We start from the raw sequence: 20,801 nt of genomic DNA, 5'->3' as shown, positions 1-20,801 counted from the left end.
GACTGTTTTTTGTTTACAAGACACCCCACAGGGCACCTTTCAAGTTAATGCAGTGTCGATTAGTGTTAATGACTTGAAAGCTGGTACTAAGGCACTTGGCTGAACTACGTGAGACTGAGCCAGGCTTAGCTGTAATGACTGATGCCGCTGCTGCGCACACACTGTTAGGTACACTGTGTATTTGTTTAGAGACACCGGGTTTAGGGGTGCTGTACTGGATGTTTCCTGTTAAATAGTGAGGTTTTATTTTCCTGCTTTTTAAAGAATAGTTTGCAGCACTTATTTTTAAGAGTCCTCTTTTGGCCATAATGATTTCTTTGATGTAAAACTGCACCCATTAGTCATTCTCCTTTGCAGTATGACTCACTCGTGTGCGTTTGGAGTTCTGAGCTCCGTGCAAATGACCAACGTGCCTTTTACCAAAAATTAACTAGTTTTATGTCGCTTCCCTTTACGAGCCGAGCTGTAACATATGCCCTCATCCGAATAAATTTCTTTGTATATTTTGTGGTGGAGTTTGTCTTTTTTGATAACTTTTATATTGTATTTTTCTGAATAATCAGCATTTACATAATATGGTTAGGATTGCACTTGTAGGTTGCCTAATATATTGTATGAAACATATTTTCCCACATGGATATAAAAAACAAACAAACAAAACAGACAAAAAAATGTATCTAAAAAGAAGTGCTGCTGGCAGTATTTACAGGTCAACCAGGTCGACAACACAGACCTCTACAACATCCTCGGTGACATGGATGTGCCATGTCCTCATCACCATCCTACAAAGGCAGTATACAAGTGTATATTATTCATGAACTGCAGGGGAATGTAACTGTGGAACATTAGAAAGGAAGTGCAACAATTAATGTTTTTAACCATCAAAATAACTTATTATTATGATAACTGCTTATTCAATGAGTCATGTTTTAAGAAAGCAGCTACTGAAATGTGGATATCTTCTGGTTTATTGACTCCTGTCAGACAATAAACAGATTATTTGTGGATTGTGGCAAACACAAGACATTAGAGATTGTCATCCTGGGCTTTGGGAAACATTGATCTGTTATATCATTTTCTGCCATTTTATAGACCAAATAACAACAAAAAAGAATCAAGAAAATACTTGAGAATGAAAATGATCGATAGTTGCAGCCCTGGTTTGTATTCCTTTTTCAAAACAGTTTAAAGAAAGGATTTAATAAAAAGTTTGCCAACACGGCGCAATCGTGAATCGAAGTAGGATTGCATTTGCAGTGTCATCCTGTGGGAAACAAGCACATGATTGCCAAGAAGAATGATGTTGGGCACAAAGTTTCCTTTTGACGAGCGAACACAGTTATAATCGCCAGCAAATCACACTCATCCTGCAAAAGCCTCCTATCTCTGGTCTCTCTCTTAAAACCACTTCTTGTCCAATTGCATGCCGCTGGAAAAAACAAAATACTATAATCCAATACAGCAGAATCAGACATTGCAATTCAATTCAATTCAATTGGAATAATGTTGCATCATCTGAGATGTGCTGTTCATATTTCTACAATCACGTAACCAGAGAGAAAATGTCGCAGCTTTATGGTGGGGATTTTTTAAGAAGACCATGCACAGATAGTGACCTTCTGTTATAATACACATATAAAAAAAAAACCCGAGATGACAAGAGTGATGACACCCTCGGTAACAATGAGCCTCCTTTCATAACCGACACAACCAATCTGCCAGCCTGGTGGAGCCACACTCTCCTCATCCACGTCAGGCTCGTCACGAAGTCCGGTGAGTCATCACACTCACGCGGATTTCATGCTAACAACTACCTGGAAAAGCAAAATGTTTCGTCATGTGAGTGGATTAAAGTGAACATGCTGGAAAGTTACTAAACAGCATGGCCAAACTGCTGCGCTGTTGTCCTGAAAACAGCTTCATGTCAGCAGCACAGCCGCGGCTCGTCAACCCGGAAGTCACATTATCACCATTAAAATTCATTCGTTATGTCTCTCTCCGTCTGTTGTTTTACATATTCCGAATTCAAAGTCAATATTTACCTGTGGGCTTTTTGGCAGGGACAATTTGGACTTCACTCGTGGGCGCTGCCATGTTTTCCCTCTCCCAAACATGACACATGTGAGCAGCGGGAAGGCGAAACCAATCGAGCGCAGATAGGTGAGTGGAGAGAAGTCGAACACCGATGCAATCGATGTTACTCAATGGGACAGGGACATGTGGACCGCACAACAGACTGACAACAGTTTACTTTGATACATCTCTATAGGTTAAAGTGTCCATTGTCTGCAGTGGCAATAATTAAATTATATTATGATCAGAAACAAGTTATACAACACTATTTATACACAGTTTAAAGTGATGTACATACCAGGTAAATATATAAAAAAAAGTATTAAAAGAACAACAGTACATGACACAAACTGAAGGTAAAATATACAACTAATAACAAATGAATATAAAATAAAATAATGTATACACTGACTGACATTGTAAATTAGATAAAGAATAAATGACACATGAAGGTAAAACATAAAGTAAAACTTAGGATAATATGTTGTGCAGCCATATTTATAAACTGATGGACATTTTAAATTAAATAAAAGTAAGAAGACAGCACAATAAATATAACACAAATAGTTACAAAAAAACAAAATAGATAAGCCTCTAAAATCAAGATAAAACATAAAATAATCAATAAAATAACTGGGCAGTTTCACATCAACTTTAAAAATAGATAGCCTATCTACATATATAGTATATACCAAGGCTACATAATATTCAGTATAATTAAAACGGTACTGTTTTTTTTTTAATGCCTCAATTGTAAGTCTTGTTCAATAAGTAATGTCATATTATTATATGCTATGCACTGCAATGCGTACGTGTGTGTGTGTGTGTGTGTGTGTGTGTATTAGTCATGTAACACATTATCTGATATTGATTTGAGTGGAGGCTGTTTGATCCGCAGAGTTTGTTTGTTTGTTTGTTTGTTTCCTGTTATTTTCCCCGCACCAGTGTGAGTAACGTCCCAGATCTCCCCTTGGTCTCTTTTCCACCGGGAGACGCACAGCTGCTACATGCGAGCGTTGTCCCGTCGTGTCACATCAGATCCATGATGAAGACCTCTGGTGTCAGGGAGCAGCGTGTCTCCGGCTGGCGCAGACGGGGACAGAGGCAGTGAGAGGGGACGGAGCAGGATGCTGCCCGGTGGAGGGGCTGAGGCGCTACAACACACTCTCTCCTTCCTTGAGCGCACCAGCGAGCTCTGAGCCATAGGTGGAGAAAGAAAAAAAGAGGCAGCGAGATCTTCACAGACAAGATCACTGCAATGTGAACAATTACGAGTGGAGAGGAGAGCTGACAAAGAAAGAGGGGATATTAAGGCAAAACCGGAGGCATCAAAGTCTACACTATTAAGGAGGATTTGAGGAGTCTGCGTTTATAATCCGACATCAGAGGCGGAATGTGAATCCAAATAACTTATGTTAATTAGAGATTTTAACGAATATGATGCGATGTGAATGGCTCTGAAGCACCGAGGGGAAGAATTTCAGATTGGCCACTTGAATTTAAATGTCTGTGGGTTTTTTGGGGGAGGACTGCTCGTGAGCCTGTGCTCACCGTCGACTTGCCCCCAGAACTGATTTGCAGTCTCCACTGTCATTTGCGCCTTAAAAAAAAAAAAAAAAAAAGCAGTTGGCTATCAGAGGTTGTATCGGACAACTTCTCCTGTTTTTTTTTCTCCCACACCTCCTGCTCACCACCAGCACCACCACACACCACACTGGAGTTATCAGCATTTCGGACTGAGGAGGGGGATGGTTTCAGCGCGCCCGGTTCGCAGTGATTGCCGCCTAATTTCCCAGCTCCGACGGTGCGCAAGACTTTGTGGAAAGGGAGATTACTGTTTGTTGTCGGTGTTCGTCGCCAGATCCGCGGCGGTCTGCAGCGCGACTCGACCCGGTGGATCGCGAGACAATTCCGAGGTGTGACTGCTGACATTTTACGCGGCGAGCCACGCAAGAAAAAAAAAAAAGAAGAACGCTCCGGAATCAACTTCACAACTACAGCGCGCAAGTTTAAAGTCTGGAATATAAGAATAGATGATTCTCAGAGGACAGAGGACGACATACACATAGGCCTGCAAAGATGTTCAAAAGGGGTGAGTGACTCTCAACTTCAGCACCAGAATGATTATATATTTATATATGTTTTGCTGTTTCTGCCTGTTTTATCACCATCATCCAGGCGTGTGAGGCGGATCCTGCCTCGTCCTGCTGATGTGCGTAAAACCAGCACTTTTTTTTTTTTTACGCGTGTGAAACAGTGTTTAAACATGACACGCTCGTATTGCACCACGTTGTCCCGCAGATGTGTTATTCCAGGCGATGCGCCATTCCTTCAATCTGCACAACGCGCACTTGAAGGGCTCCTGGTGGATGAAATATTCATCCGTGTTAAGGAAACATGGGGACGACTGTGCGATATTAATACGCCTGATGCCGCACTGCAGTTTATGAGTTGTACCCGGGTCACAAGGCTATCTCTCCGGAGCGCCGGAGCGTTATTATTTTGCTGTGTGTGTCACAACATCTGGATGTGATGGATCAAACCCGCGGTTCAGAAGGTTATTCTCCTCTGGCTACACGCTATATCGACACTCCAGACCTCTAAGCACCTCATAAGAAACGGGGGCGAGCTCCTCAAACTTTTAATATCAAGATAAACACACACTATAGACCACACACTCTTTATCTGATGATCTTTGTCCCATGGTGCGTATTTTTCCCTCCCTTTTCTTTCTAGGTTTGACTTTAATTGGCCGTGCAGCCGCAGGACTGTCTGCACTGGGTGTCTGACAACAGTAGGGAGAGTCAACCCTCTAATGAGAATAGATTACAGTAATACATGCGCCCATTCGCTATCATCAGGGGAGTGAAATAGCACCGAAATTAAACTGTCCCTCATTTTGCTGGGGCCCCCGGAGCGCCCCTCGGGGACCCCTCGGAGGTCCCCAGGCCCCACTTTGCGAGCCACTGCATCAGGAGCTAGCCTTGCACAGCACTCTGCCATTACAGAGAAGGAGCCTGCTTACTTGTTTGTGTTATTTAAAGCAGTTGGTATTAAGCTCGGAGCGGCTCAAGAGATACTGAGAGACCTCTCACAGACACTTGCCTGGTCGGGGTCACTATGCAACGCTCGCTGCTCGTGCTGCGTTTGTAGTTATGTAGTCTGTCTTGTAATAAGAAAAACATCTGTTTGTGTGTGTGTGTGTGTGTGTGTGTGTGTGTGTTTTCTGCTGCGCGCCTCAGGGGCAGTGAAAAACAGCATGTTTTTTTTTCCCCTCGTTGCCATCAGATCGATTATTGCTGTTCCAACAGGCGAGATGAAACACAAGCGCGGCTGATGAGCGCTTATAGCTGGAACAGCTTCCAGGGAAGGCCTATTGTCTCCAGCTGCATGTTGACAGCTCGTCGTGGCTGATCTTCTTATCATTTTACGAGAAGTGATACGTCTGGATTTCGTTCTTTCTTTCTTTTTTTTGGAGTTGGGGGGTGAGAACTAGCCTGAGTCACGATGGCGATGATGTTCCAGAGGAGGCTCTTTACCGTTTAATGTATGAGCGCACATGCCTCTGTGTCCTGTCAAGCTAATGGGTTATGCTGGTAAACGCTATCGCTATTGATACTGTCATCATTATCATCAACAGATCCTCAAGGAGACGATTTCCCATAGCACACATTCACTTTCCGTTCAGGGGTTGAACGTGAGAGCTGAACCTGGGAGGTGATTGACACGAGGGGATGCTCCATCCCTGCTCCGGCCAAGGCTTTTTTTTTGTGCATGTGAATCAGCCGTCTCACCGCTGCACGGCGCCGGACAGGAAATCACTTAATTCAAGACAAACGACTTCAAAGTAGACATTTCGCCAGTCTGCCAGAAAGTGCTCAGTATGCCAGCGAGTCTCGCTCTTAGAATAGTGAGGCGGAGATGCCTCGGCGTTGGCAGGAACAGCGCAGAAGTTATCTGGTGAATTTGAATGGTGGTGCTGAAATAACACATCCTAGGCTGCTTCTCTCTGACGCGTCAGGAACCGCACTGACCGTGACAGACCCGCCATTCACAAAGCACAAGGGGAGGAGAGCGTCTCGGTTGACACCCTGGCGGCACCTCTCGGGGTTTGGCTTCACATTGTCCAATTACCATGTTATAATGGGACGGGCACGTAGATTCTTGCGATGGCCTTCACCCCGGCTCACGCTTTTTTTTTTTTTTTTTTTTTTTTTGCCTGACAGTCGCTGATCTCTTCATCTGAGCTTGTACAGGTTGATCCCAGCCGCGACAAGGTGCGCTCACGTCCATACCGTCCGCTGATATGTCTAGACATGTCCAGCATTATCTAGGCTGCGAGTTCGACCGCAGGTGGGACAACACGGCGCTCGTATCGTTGTTTGAACAGTCAGAGAGTGGTGTTTGTGATGCTGCCTGCGAGTGCGAATGTCTTTTCCGCAGCTTATACAACAACTACATGTGCGAGTGAGTGTGTAGATTTGGGCAGCGTGCACACACACACACACACACACACACACGCGCGCGCGCGCGCGCGCGCGTCACTCCATCTCTGTCTCGGCTTCTCCGTCCATCTCTCTGTCTCGCTTTCACAATCTCTCTTTTTCTCAAAAGCAGTCAGCCATGCAGTGGGCACACAAGGGGAGATCTGTCAGAACAGCTCCGAGATGGAGAGGACGATATGTCCACTGGAATATAGGCTGCCGTGCTGCGACGTGCTGTAATTGCTGCTGCTGCTGCGTGTTATTCAGGATTATTGGAGGAGGGCTCAGCTCAGGCGGTTTGCCGCTCTGACGCTCCATGCAGATGAGCGTAGACAGGTATGCAACCCGCATACTTGCAGAAACAGGAACAGTGACAGTGTGCAACTCCCCCCCCCAAACAGGAAGACAAACACACACACAAACACACACACACACACACACACACACACACACACACACTACAATTACTTTTATCATGAAGGTGCACTGCTGATTATCTCATTTACCTCAAATGGTTTTTGTTTATTTAAACCCACTGATTATGAATGTGTTTCCGACCTGAATGTCACGGGTTTCCTCTCTCCCCACGTGCAGCCGCTGTTTTCATTTCAGAGCAGCATGAAAAATCAATCTGCAAAGACTTGAAACGTGCTGTAGAATCTCACACACCAACACGAACTCATCTTCATTTTTTTTTTTTTTTTTTTTAATCCCTTACATCATTGTTGCACAGTGATTCCATTGCGGGGCGGACGCTATTTTTGGAATCCTTTTCGCTGTCGTTTTTTTTTAAGTACATGTCAAAGTACACGGGACATTGGAGAGCAATTCAGAAGCTTTCAAATCAACTCTGACCATGGATCTCTTGCTCCAACTGAGCCTCCACCAGGAGATCTTCATACCGTGCCGGCATAAAGTGAAACTGAAGGCTGCGTGGGAGCGAGGAAATCACTCACAACCTGTGTCATGCTCTGGAATGCCGGTACGCCTTGGCTGTAATGTTAAGAGACTCTTAATTTGTACTTAACCGGCTAAACCATGCAACACCACTGATAAGAAGCTTCCAGCATCAGCACTACACGCCTTACCTCAACCCTTCTACCTTAACTTTAAACTAATCCATCATCAACCGTAAAATCCAGGTTCTGAACCTGAAGTAGGACTCTGAAGGGCTCAAACACACACACACACACGTGCGGCATTGCTTGCTTTTTTTTTTTTTTTGCAAGTGTCGGAGATAAGACTAATTGGGAAATGCATGTGTTGGCGGAACGTGACAAGCATTTTTTTTTCAGGTTATTCAGCTCTGACAGAACACAAGAGGTTGCGCGAACACCGCGCATCGTTCATTGCCTTTATGTTTGTGCGCGCTGGCACGCCTATCAGCTGTCGCCTGAATGCTAATTAACAGGAACAGCAGAAAGGCTTGGAGGATTGCCATTAATGAGTTCAGCACAATGAACGCGGCATAAGGGAAGCACCTGTGGCCCCTGCTCTTCAGCTCGGCTCAGCAAGGGCCGCATCTCGTGGACGCGTATCGATGGCGTCAGCGCGGCTCTTCAGCCAGCACCGCTCTCCACTACATCTAATAAGCTCAGACGTCAAGGGGCTTCACTCTCCCTCCGTTTTTAACCAGTGGATGATATGACTCATAGACATCAAGTGCTATGTTGATGGTTATAAAGCAAAATACTGGAGCCATAAAAACAAACGGCCTCTCTTTCTTTGCTACCAAACGACAAACAGGGCCTTTTTTTCCTGAGCAGGGAGACGCACGCAGAGCCCTGAGGCAAACACCCAGACGAGCGTTTTTGTTTTTTTTTTGTTTTTTTTTTATGTGACCACGTGGATTTGCACAAGGGCAATAAAACGCCCATCTGCCGTTTTAATATGTTGCAAAACTTTCAGCCGTGGTGGAGGCCCAGAGAGAGAGAGAGAGAGAGAGAGAGAGTTCTATTTAAAGAGAATAGATTCCCCCGCTCATATTATCATCTTCCTAATCCTCTCACAGTGTCAGCCTTCTGCTATCACTCCTTGTCAACTCGGCATTGTTGTACTTTTCAGCCCCGGCTTGTGTTTCCGCGCGGGTTGAGAGGCAGCGCGGACTGACGACTGACGGTTTTTGGAGGAGAGGGTGTTTTTGAAGGGGATAATGTGGAGAGGAGCAAAAATATAAACCTCAAACTGATCCCCCTAAATCTTTCTAAGCCGCCCTGAAAAATAGAAAAAAAAGGCGAAGTCTGAGGAGAGGACAACACTTCCACTCCTGTCTGACACTTGCACATGTAAATGTAGATGTGCATTTTTAGGACTTTCCGGTTGGAAATGGGCAGAATGAGCTGATCGACATGTCAGGCAGGCGCGGGAGAATGGAGCCTTAACCTCTGATGTGATAGAATAAGGCAAGCAAAACCTTGACCCATTGGTAGTCTGTGGATCCAGCCCTGAGAACACAGTGTCAGGAGTAATTGACAGAGGAACATTACCAATTATCGGATAGCTGAGTCACATTTATTACACTGCCACACAATGCACCCCTGGCTCTGTCCATGCATCCCAAACATCTTATTCAGCCAGAAGGGATTGTCCGAATCCAGAAGCCATTTATTTAGCGGCCAATACTCAGGAGTGTTTCCATGAAAGCCCCCTGGCATGGTTTCCACCACGTGACACCTAACAGAAGATGACAAATAATTAACGTGTGTGTGTGTGTGTGTGTGTAGAAGAGGCACTGACTGGTGTGCATGTCAATTTTTTTTAAATTTTTTTTATTTTTTACCATGAACTGTTGTTTATTTTTTTCCGGGAGCCATTTTCACACTTCCCTGTCAACCATTTCACACTGAATTAGGGCATGAGGGCTGTGAGTTCAGAAGTGGATGCGGTGCTCTTACGCCGGCTGAGGACCCTCTTATTAATGCCGTCTAAAGAGACATCTGAATCTCTGAATCCACAGGACATTCCTCGACTCTCGAGAGGAGTCGGTGGTGGAGACGACAGGACATACGTGGAGAAATCTGTCCATCTCCATTTGCCCTTTAAAAGGAAAAAAAAAAAAGGAAAAATCACCTGATTCTTGTGCGAACGCCATCTCCTCAGCCTTTGTTGTGGAAATGAGATGCAAGGATGGTCATTAGCGGATGATAATGAGGTGAAAGAGACAAACAACCTAAGCCCTGTTGGTTTTTCTAATATTAATAATTAATTTCTAATTAAGTGGCTAATTGGAGTTTAAAGGTCAACGTCAATGAGAATGCCATGGATCTTAAAAGACAGGAGGGAGGCGGGGGAGGGACATGGGTGTGTGGGGGGGAGACAGGAGACTGTTGACAGTAATCCCAGGTGCTCTCCTGTTACTCTGACAGCTCGCCCCCCCATCCTCCCCAGGCGACATCGCCTCTGTGTGCTGAGGACAGCAATTCGGCTACACCAGCACCTGGGCATCTGCCCTTTTGGCATTGAGAGTTAGCAAGCCCTCAAGATGGAGTGGCACATCGCTGCAAGATAGAGCCGAGGTGAAGGAAAAGGGGAGAAGGGGAGCGTCTGTCGCGTGTTCGTGCTCCTTTGTATCAAGGATAGAAAGGACAGATTAAGACTGGGCAATGAACGAGAATTCGTCAGTTCTTGGGAGGCGTTCGGTTGAAAGATTCCTAATTATATTGTTTAATGTTGGGTTTCATGATGAAGCACAGAGCGGGTTGTTTTTGCTCTGAACCTGTGTGTTACCGGTGAACCTTGTGGATAACCTGTGTGTGACTCTGTGCAACTTGAGTTGTGGGAAGTAAGGGAGTGAGTGTTTGGGAGAAGGACCAGCACATGGCTGCAGCCACAGAAAAGTGCATGCTGTTGGGAGGGCTTTAGTCAGCCAGGAAGCGTTTGGATGATATCAGATTGCAGCACAATTGTGAGGCTGAAAATCGTGTCCGCCGCCACATAGGAGGAAAAAAAAAAAAGTCTGCAAGGTTCACGTGACGTTACTGTGGCATCTTGTGGCATTATCCACATCGAGAGTTGCTCAAGACTGTGGATAGCTAGTTACCAGGTAGGACACATGCTGAAGTTATAACCAGAGATCTTCCAATTTGGAGCTGTGGATCTGGTGCAGCAGGACTGTGTGCGCAGCCTTAAAGGAGTCATCACCTGGTTTTCTACATATCCAGTCCCTCTTGGATCGCTTTGGATCAATTCTTAAAACTTATTAGAGAAAAAAAAAAAAAAAAAAAATCAAACATAGAGCTTGTTCTGACACTTTTTCATACCGCGACTTTCTCACGCGAGATTATGCGCGAGGTTTTGACCGGTCCGGATGTGCATTGTATTAATATGTAATGAGGCGCACGTTGATTGGCCACAGGAAGGACAGAGCAGGAATGGGGGGCGAGCCTGCATGCAGACAGACTCCAAAACATGAACAGCCCCCTGTCATGGCACACACACTAAATGACGAACCTTACGGAATTCAGGCATTTATGTACGAGCCGGAGTCGGAAACCGAACGGGAGAGTGAAGAGGCAGAGACGGTGGAAGAGACATGTTTACAGCAGGACGTCTCTGAATGGTAAATTCTTTTTTTTTCCTTCTTACTTTTCACACTCGTGTTTTACATGTAAGACCTGAGTTTTAATGCTAACGATGTATGGCGTGAAAATGACAGAGAAATAAGCAGATTCGGCGTGCTCACTCTGGCTGAGGACGGCTGTGAGCCGATGCATATGCAAGTAGCCTCCTGTGGTAACGTCACCACAGGAGCAGAGTCAAAATCTCGTGCTTTAGGAACGCGCACTACTGTGCGCTATTCCTGTTCAGAAAAAGAGCCAAAGCGAAAAAAATAAGCCACTTTCAAACTCCAGCTTTTCAGGCAAGTTTCAACAGAGGTCCAACACCAATATGCATGATTTAACGCGAGAAATTGCGATTTCCGGGTGATGACTCCTTTAATTAATGGAAAAAGCAGTGCAACGCCATGCTTTGTGCTTAAAAGCTGAGGGTAGCTCACCTTTTAAATCTGCTAAAAAACATGGAACAAGTGATGAGAGGACGGAGGAGCGCACATCAGGAGCACTGTAACATAGGAACACAATGGTTTCGCTGGCAACGAGTTTCTTTATAGTATTTCTTGCCACCGCAATGTTGGGTCAGTGTTTAATCCAAGTGCTGTTTTTTCCTGGTTTAAAAAGCTACGTTACAAACAAGTTAAGTACCAGAATCTTCTTCTTATATCCACTAGACATCAGCGTTGCACGAAAACTGCAATTCATGATATTGTCTCGGTAATCATCAGTATCATAAGTATGCTTAAATCTCCTCAGATGGCACTCAGTCGCACTGGAACCGCTTTGCCTTATATTTTTTCACATATCTTTATTCAGTGAACATCCTTGACAGTGAAAAACAATCAAAACATTTTGGACGCCAGAGTTGGATGGTTGTCACGTATTTGGGAGTGCAAATTGCAGGTGTCGGTCTGGGCAGAGACCTTCATGCAGGCGGGCTCCTCGTCTTCCAGGGAATTAATACACGACTGTACGTCAGTGAGCTTTTCAAATCAGTCATGTGAGGATATTCATGATTATCCACTTGATGGAAATTCACAACGATCAACTTAGTGTTTTTTTTATTTTATTTGATCCCTAACAAATATCCACATTATTAATGATTATTGACATATGTTTTGTCAAAGCGCCAATGGCCATCCTTCCGATACAGTTATACACAGATATATAGTGTATAGCAATATAACCTAAAACTACTGGGGTATTATTTTCAGGCCATATCACCCAGACCTATAGGACAGGATTTGTGATTTGGTTAGTTTGTGAGCCCACGAGCGCCGGCATGCACTGGGCCTGCACACGGTGGCTTTTTCCCCTCTCCTGTGTGACATTACGTCCGAGCTGATCTGACTCCCGACATTGATTCATCTTGTTTATTATGCCTGGGATTAATCTCACACTCGTGTCACAGTCGTGTCACAGTCGGAACTCAATTTAATTTGAGATGTTTCGACGTGAAAACAATGGCTCATTCCGTCTCCGGAGTCCGCAAGGTTTGAAGATGTGCCCAATTGAAACTTTCTGCTCTGGCTGTTGAGTGAAATTAAAACACTCGATGAGGGGGAATGTGGTGAGGAGGAAAAAAACAAAAAGGACCAACAATCATCTTTCCATTTTCCAAGGCTGCTGTCTTTGGCTGTCGCCTCACTCACCTCCTGCTCCCACAGCTCCACGAGAGCCGGCCTCCTCATCTCTGGCTTTAATGAGACAGGCTACTGTCACAGTCACATCTGAGCTTAGTGCTTGTAATATCTGCTGTGTCTGTGTTACGGCAAATGTTATCTGTGCTCATACGTCTGTCACGGATCAGACTGACTTTTTAGGAACAGGCAGGGCTCAGGTAATTGCCGCAGCCTTTCAGGATTAATTTTACCCCGTGATGTTAATGCACGCTGTGGCCTGTGATACCGCAACTGCAGAGCCACTTAAAACGCTGCAAAACTCTAACCTACCGCAGGGTGATTAGGCTAATTGTGGGGCGCCATTTCAATCTTGTTTGGCTTGGGTGCAGATCAGATCTCTGCCTGGACTTAATATTCATGTTATTTTGATTGCCGTATATCCAGTCGCTCCTTGAAAGAGGCTGGTTTAATTGTATTAAATATTTCAAGAGAGAAACGGAGAGATACCGTCTGGCACCAGATGTTGTCTCCTATAATGGCTCGAGGAGGACAAGAGGATTTACACTAGAACCCAAAAGATAGTTGAAGAAAGGAGCGGATGAATATTATTTAAAAGGCAGGACTGAGAGACAGATGGAGCTGTAGTAATTACAGAATATAGGCCAAGGTCCTTTCCACAATCACACATCTTTTTATATGCAAATCCCTCACAATTGTCTTAGAACGGTGTTAAATTCAGTCATTTGCAGCGGCAGAACCGTGTTTTGACCTTACTACGGCTTGTACAATGGGGATAAGAGTGGATCGGAATTAGCAGTTTCAATATAACCTCAACTTTTTACACATCTGCTTGAATAAGAGGCAGCCCCGCTGTGCACGCAGCCTACCTTTATTCATTGAAATCTATCTCTGGCGCAGAGTGGGCCTCTCGCGCTATTCCATTCCCTTTGAATGATGGTGAAGACCTTGACATTTGTCTGTTTTCCTTCTCAAACAAGCGTTTGCTCCTCAGCATCGGCCCCTCACTCGCAGTAACCCGCCATGAGGACCTTGCGTCATAAACACTGGGCGTCAAACTCACAATAGGGGGTGCAAGGTGCTGTTTTGTGAGCTGGAGATAAGCTTGTTAATTATTCCAGTACTTTGTAAAGAGTACAGAACCCTTTGCTGGACTCGAATGACACGCAAAGGTGAATTGTGATGCAAGAATGTTAAAGTAACGAACTGCATCACATCCCCAACATCCTTAACTGATGTGGCTAGGGAGACCCTACCCGCTTTAGGATGGAGGAGTAGTGAAACATGTAGCTGGTCAATTTACATTCCAATCACCTCGATCCTGCTGGCTTTCAGTTATGAAACGCTTTCCTTTCAGGTTTAAATCCAGGTGCTTTCTGTTTAAGATGAAAGTGCTTGGAGAGCGTTCCCCTCTCGTAACATTTTGTCATCTCTTCGTTGGCCGCGATTTCGAAACAACAAAGGGACAGATGTCACAACAGTGTGGTCCGAAGGCAGAGTTATAGGGCCAGGCTGTGTGAAAAAAAAACAGTCAGATATGGATTTTCTTCCCTTGGCAGTGCAGGAGTTGTTTTTTTTGTTTTTTTTGTCAGGATTTTAATGATGAGCAAAAGGGGAAAGCTCAGAGCTGTTTTTATTCTGAAGAGAGGTTTCCACCCATCTGCTGTGGTTGGCGAGGGACCTTGAAGAGAAAGCTGCATCCCGCCTCGCCTGCAGTCAGAAAAAAAGAGAGAAAAGAAGCCATGAAAAGAGAAAAAAAAAAGTGTCAGGCTAATAGATAGTCACTACCATGTATGCTGCGTCTCGTAGCTGCTGCTCCCAGTCAAGGCCTCAATCACACACCGCTCAATTCCCATGAGAATCCGGGGGAACACAGAGATGGCACAGTCTGACAGCGAACACTGCCGCTGCTCTGCCCCAACACCCCGGTATAAGATCGCTGTCTGAGCCATGTGTGCACCCCTGACAGCTCCAACTCTTACAAAAACTGCAAGTCCCTTTATTCCCCAGATGGCCGGGAACAGCCTACAGTTTGCCCTCAGCAATCACGCTAATATGTCCCCAGCCCCAATGCAGAGAACCGCCTGACGTTAAAGTGTTGTTTGGAAATGGAATGTAATCTAGAGGGTAAATATAGCAGATGTCATCCGCTGCCAGCTCTCCAGCGAAACAATAAACAGAACATGCTGGCGTAATATTGACTTGTTATATCGCTGAGCTGGGGTTACATAAGATTTATGAACTGCCGTGGCAGTAACAATTCTACGTAGGGAGGGATTGATAGCGTTTGGTGGTAAAACTCCTCTGGCTGGGACATTAACTCAGCAGATTTGTCCCTGTCTTCACAAGCACAGCCTTGTCAATTATTTAAAAGAGCAAAACAACAGCCCAGAAAAGACAGCACTTGGTGTGTGAAGCTCATTTACACATCTCTATTCCCAGAAGTGTGCTCATGCGTTTAGGCCATAATAAGAGCTGGTCTTTCATCCCAATATGTCTGTGCGCTAATTCACACCATTGCCAACGTGAGTCTCCCCCCCCCCCCTCATCCCTCAAAGACGAGGGCATCAAGGGAAAACAAAAGGGACGCAGAGGATGAGAAGGTAAGAGAAACAGTGTTATTAAAGTCTTGTTTAGTTGCTCACTTCATAGGGGCAACAAGGAGGCAAAGGACTTCATTACTGTAGCGGAGAGATACAGGACCGGAGAGAGGGAGAGAGTGCGAGGACAGGCATTAGGCTCTGTCAGGGCTCTAATGGAAGAAGCAGGTTTTTTGTGTCACGGCTGCTCTCTCCACTGATGGATGGGGAGGTTAACAGTCGCTGTGAGTTAGGTAGCCGAGTGCACAGCATCCTCTGGAGCCTCCACACAGACGGAGCCCGCCTGTAGCTGCTGATCAGTCAGTCAGCCAATCTGACACGTTAACTTTTAACCCAGTTTCCTTGCACTTGGATAACCGACTAAAACACGGCCGCGTTGTCCCAGTAGTATTTTTTTTAGATGTTTTAAGTGGTTGCGTTGGGATAGCTGCATTGTTTGCTCTGCTTACATCCCTTTACATACTTGTTTCACGCTCTCTGGGGAGTGCACGGCGTTGTCTTTGAGGGACCGCAAAGTATGCCAGCTAAGGTGTGAGGCAGGTGTCTGAATGCGCGTCAGATGTTTTAAACTGGATCTTCCTTTTTGGAAACACAGATTGGGTTGCAGAGGGAGAGCCTGTGCCGCGCTGGTCAAAGGGAAGTTAATAGATTCAATGACATTGTCAACAAGGAAAAAGTACAAAGAGTTGTTAAAATGGAGAGAGGGTAAAGGGAGAGAGTGAAACAGGAGGGGGAGGATGAGAAGGAGATAAAGTGGGCAGTAATGATGTCTGGGGGAATGTATGCGTGACTGAGATGGTGTCAATGACATGAAAAGCCCATTGACCCCGAAGACTGATGCGCATTTCCACGGAGTGGATGAGGCTGCTGTACTTTTTCAAGGCACAAGGAGACATTTATCATGAGCATGTACCTGTATGAGCCCTGTTGAACAAGGGAATAAACACACATTTATTCTCACACACATTAAAACATGGAAATGTGCGTCTAATTGTTGAGATAAAGATATTAAGCTCAGCGGACATGATGAGACAGAGGACATTTTATCTCAAAATGAACTTTTTATTGTAGTTATATTCTCTATTATAAGTTTTTATTCTCCATTATATGTTACATTCTTCAATTTAGAAGTGACTGATTTGTGAGTGAAATAATATAGAGCTCACCACCTCAGGAGACCCAGTCTAATCTGTGTCTGTCCTACAAGCGCTGCAGAGGCAGCCACAGTTTACTATGCAGTTTTAAGACAGAGCAGCTTAACAAATACAACACATGAAAAATGAACAGAAACCAAGTCATTTAATAGTCTCTGAAAAGATGATTATGTTAAAGGAGACCTATTATGCTTTTTTATTTTTTTCTCTTTCCTTCAGTGTTTTATACTTGTTCTGCATGTGAAAGATCTTGAAAGTTAAAAAAGGTGAAAGACCGCACCAACAGAAGCCCCTTTCTTCAACAGAAAACACTGCTCTAGTGGTTCTGGGTCAGGCATGTGTGAGCTGACCAATCAGATCAGACTGTGTATTCAGGAGGGCGGGGCTTAAAGAGAGAGATAGAACAGAGCCTTTTCAGACCGTTATGCAGGACCGGATAGTATAAAAAAGCTCAGGGTTTTGAGCATTAAAACATGTAAACCTATTCTAGTAGTAACCCAAATAAAGTTATCATTATTCTCCTTCAACCACTTTCTGATTATTCCTTCCAAAAAGTACACGATGTTGTGCAAAGTGTTTGAGTTGCAGCAAGATTGCTTCAAAGAAGTGCTGTTCAGAGAGGTGACGTTTTATTCTGGGTGGATAAAAGATAAGAACAAAAGAGTGGAAACAAAGGAAGAAGAAAGACGGCTGAAAAAAGAAAAGAAAATACATTTTCGGTAGTATAGAGAAGCTGAAAAGAAACCCTATCAATGCCCCCTCCTCTTCCTTAAGAGGAGAGTGTTCCAGCGAGCCGTGTTTATCTCCGGATTTCTCACCCTGTTTGTGATGTAAACATCAGCCTCGTCCCAGAGTCTCCACGCAGTACAAGCTACATGATGTGGCGGCGAGAAGAAGGCGGGCCCACAGCCCGATCTGTCAGCACCCCTCACAGCAGGCCCCGCCACACACACACACACACACACACACACACACACACACACACACACACACACACTGCACTGGTTTGCAACTGTCTGGTAGAATGCATACATTTAGCCAGTTTCTCATCTCTGCACGGAGCACCTCGGCTTATGAAACCATGCGATGATGGCACTATTACCCCGCTGATCGGAATAGCTCTTGGCGCAGTGTGGGAGCAGCTGGGGCGATCTGGCCGCAGGTATACACACACACATACACACACACACACACACACACACACACACACACACACATACACTGTCTCTCTCTCTCGGTTGGAGATTCACACCATTGTTGTTACATTGGCGTTATGTATGAGCCCTCTTCAGCTCGCCGCCTCCCACCTAGCAGGTGCAGGCACTTCTATAGAACTAAAAGGCTTCAGCTCTCTCTCTCCATATACACTTCTCATCCACTCATCGTGGCCCACATAGTCCTCCTGGAGAATGTGATATTATGATCACATATGTGAGAAACAAAACAGTTTGTACTATAAAGTTTCTGTTGACACCAAACTGTTTTGTGTTAAATAATGAGTTTCCACTGTGAGAAGCACAACTTACAGGGAAACTTTGGTCTTATTCATGTAATGACTCACGTCGCTGTCTGCATAGTCGGTCGGGCCACCAGCTGCGCTTTAAAATGTTGAACATTTTTGATCTGTAGTGTTAGCCGCGCGTCTCGACAGAACAACACAAAGTTAAATCTTTGAAGTGAAAAAACGTGCTGAGTGTGGTACGATGGCAAGTTGTATTGAGACCTTCCCCTTCGGTGTTTGGCCGTGCCACTGCGGTTCGTGTCACACTGGACGATATGCACGTTTGCAGAAAGCCTCTGTCAGAATGGATCCTTTGTCATCATGTGATCCAGCCTGGGAGGTGTAGCAGAGTTTGGTACCTCTGTCTTCACAAATACCTCAGTGCCAAAATAAACCCAGCCGAAGCTGACACGGCAGAAAAACGAGAGGCACGGCAGATGTCAAATTATTATAGAAAGGCATTTATGAAAGACGGCTTTGAGGGACCACATAGTCGGCCCCTGTTTTAAAGATTATGTAGAGTAAGAGTTACAGTATATGAGTTTGAGTTTGTCGTGAATATATGAATATTGTCAGGGCCTCTGACGAGTGCACGAATGCAAGTAGAGGGCAGTTTTATTTTAATTTCGAACAAGGAACTGAAGAAAACAGAATAGTTTAAGCAATTTTCGCTCCGCCTCTGATATAAATCAGCGCCAATACATCAGATGCTTGTTGTGATTTTAAAAGATGTCAGACCGAGTCTCGCTGATTAGGAAAAGAACCCAAAACTAAACACAAATGAGCCTTAACTTGTCTGACTAATTTCAAAGTTCACATTCCCAAAAAATCTCACTCAACAATGAACGTCAGCATTTCAACAATGTTTGGTATAACTAAGACGCTAACTGGATTTCTTCCATCCCAAATCTGTGCAAATTAGTCTCCTGTCTGGAGGAGCAACAAGTACGCAACATCTGTCTGGATCGGTGCTGATGCTTAGCCAGGTCTGCTCCCTCGGCCTGCAGTCAAGCTCAGTCCTGCTGTGTCGATTCCAATTCCCTCCCTCGTCTCTGGCTTATGATTAATAAGACATGTCTGAGAAGTGCGTGTGCTCCCGTGTGTGTGCGTGCGCGCGTGTGTTAGCATTTGTGTTTAGACTGGGCAAAGAGAGTGGTTTTTCCCCTGAAGAGTATGTCTGAACATAAAAGCCGTGACCTCTCAGCACCAGTCCCGTGACCTGGCAGCTCGGCACACTGAGCCCCCTGCAGCCCAGTAAACACTGCAGCATAGCTCCCGTCACAACAACAAACAAGGCATTGTTGAAAGGAAGATGGACGTATGAACAATGAGCCAAGGTGTGTTCCGTCTGATCTGCAGGATGACTGGCGCGGTTTCGCTTTGAATGCAGATTTAATGGAAGAGAGTAAACAGGTAGCAAAGGTCACAGAGAGACATCCAAAGAAGATAAACTGGGGGCCTTTCCACACTCATCCAACAATTTGTTTACTGCATATTGAAGACATTGTGGTCCAGTTTGAATCCAGACAACGCACGTGTCCGCATGCGACGTGTAGAACATTATCCACATAAAGTGATCAGACAGACGTGCAAAGTGGAGTTATTTGAAACACGAAAGCATCTACACACACTCACACACACACACTCACAATTAGATCTCACCGCAACACTTTCTCTCTTTTCAAGCCCTCCTGGCAGGGACGACTTTGCGTGCGACCTCAAAATGAATAATTGATGTAAACTGGAATTGTCAGCAAGAGTGGCAAAATCACAAGGGCTCAGACTAATTGGCAAATGTTGTTTTTTTTGTCACTCATTTACCTTGTTGCCAGTGGTAAGAAATTAAAAAAATAGTGGAAACATAATGAGATGTGGATTGGACCAGGGTCGGGAGAAGTAGAACAACCCAGCGAACAGATTCATTTGAGACTAAATTAATTAGAGTCGAACTAAAAGGGAGGTTTTGTCTGGGAAATCACACAGGTGCAGTAAATTAAAAAACCTCCCAACTTTTAGTTTGGTTGCTTGAAATGTATCATCGGGCACAGGCAGAGCATATTCTAACAAGCCACGAAGAGTATTTTGATAACATGTTGACAACGTGAAATTGATAGTAATTTTTCACCCGACAGGTTAATTGAAGAATTCTCGAGCATCGCTGAAATAAAGACATCACTGTCACTGTTGCTCGAGAATGTGTGAGCGAGGCCAAGGTCATAAATAACAACTAGCACAGCGGTTCTCTCTGCTCAAAGAGATCTACACTGATGTATGGCCTAACCCTATAGTATGTCTCCAGACGGGGAGATTTCACACGGAGAGTGTTGTTGGATTCTTTCCCTCCCTGTCATTTCCTTGGCTGCCTTGCTTTGCTGCAGAATTTTTTCCTCCTCTATTCATCCTGAATTATTAAAAAGTGTTGTGATTCCCAGTATGATTGTGAATCTGGGGCTGCAGCTCTCAACTGCGCAGTCACATTTGCTTGTTTTTCTCGCTCCTCGCAGTGTTCACCCTGTCTTTTCTCGTGCTTTCCCCGAGCCAGAGCATGATGCTGCAGTCCTCACGCGCCAAAATCTCACCTTGAAGGGGGCAAGAGGGTGGGGGGATTTTTAGATGATGAATACTCAAAAAGTCGTGTCTGCCCTCGTCTACAGAGCGAGTATTATTTCTCTGAATCTGTATTCAGGTCAGGGTGCTTTTCACGAGGGAGGGAGAAGGGAGGGAGGGATATTTTTCTTTCCCATCATGCACCAGCAGCAGGACCCAAATTGGCACGGAGGGTTGGGCAGTTTCTCC

The 20,801-nt window shown here is 45.0% G+C and overlaps 2 protein-coding genes across 3 annotated transcripts in view; one reads left to right on the top strand and one right to left on the bottom strand.

Annotated features, from left to right (window-relative positions):
* dph1 (diphthamide biosynthesis 1) overlaps positions 1 to 2,175 on the bottom strand; it is a 63,143-nt gene extending 60,968 nt beyond the window's left edge. For both annotated transcript variants that reach the window (XM_030396707.1, XM_030396715.1), the window contains exon 1: positions 2,043 to 2,175. In XM_030396707.1, the coding sequence (XP_030252567.1) occupies positions 2,043 to 2,121 (79 nt within the window). In that variant the 5' untranslated portion in view covers positions 2,122 to 2,175. The remainder of the gene's footprint in view (positions 1 to 2,042) is intronic.
* Positions 2,176 to 3,008: 833 nt separating this feature from the next.
* Positions 3,009 to 20,801, top strand: part of rtn4rl1b (reticulon 4 receptor-like 1b) — a 156,415-nt gene continuing 138,622 nt past the window's right edge. Inside the window, exon 1 of the mRNA XM_030396694.1 lies at positions 3,009 to 4,165. Within this exon, the coding sequence (XP_030252554.1) occupies positions 4,153 to 4,165 (13 nt within the window). The 5' untranslated portion in view covers positions 3,009 to 4,152. The remainder of the gene's footprint in view (positions 4,166 to 20,801) is intronic.

The sequence above is a fragment of the Sparus aurata genome, chromosome 2, assembly GCF_900880675.1.
Source record: "Sparus aurata chromosome 2, fSpaAur1.1, whole genome shotgun sequence".
Lineage (NCBI taxonomy): Eukaryota > Metazoa > Chordata > Actinopteri > Spariformes > Sparidae > Sparus > Sparus aurata.
The sequence above is the reverse complement of the archived record's forward strand: the minus strand, read 5'-3'. Positions and strand labels throughout refer to the sequence as shown.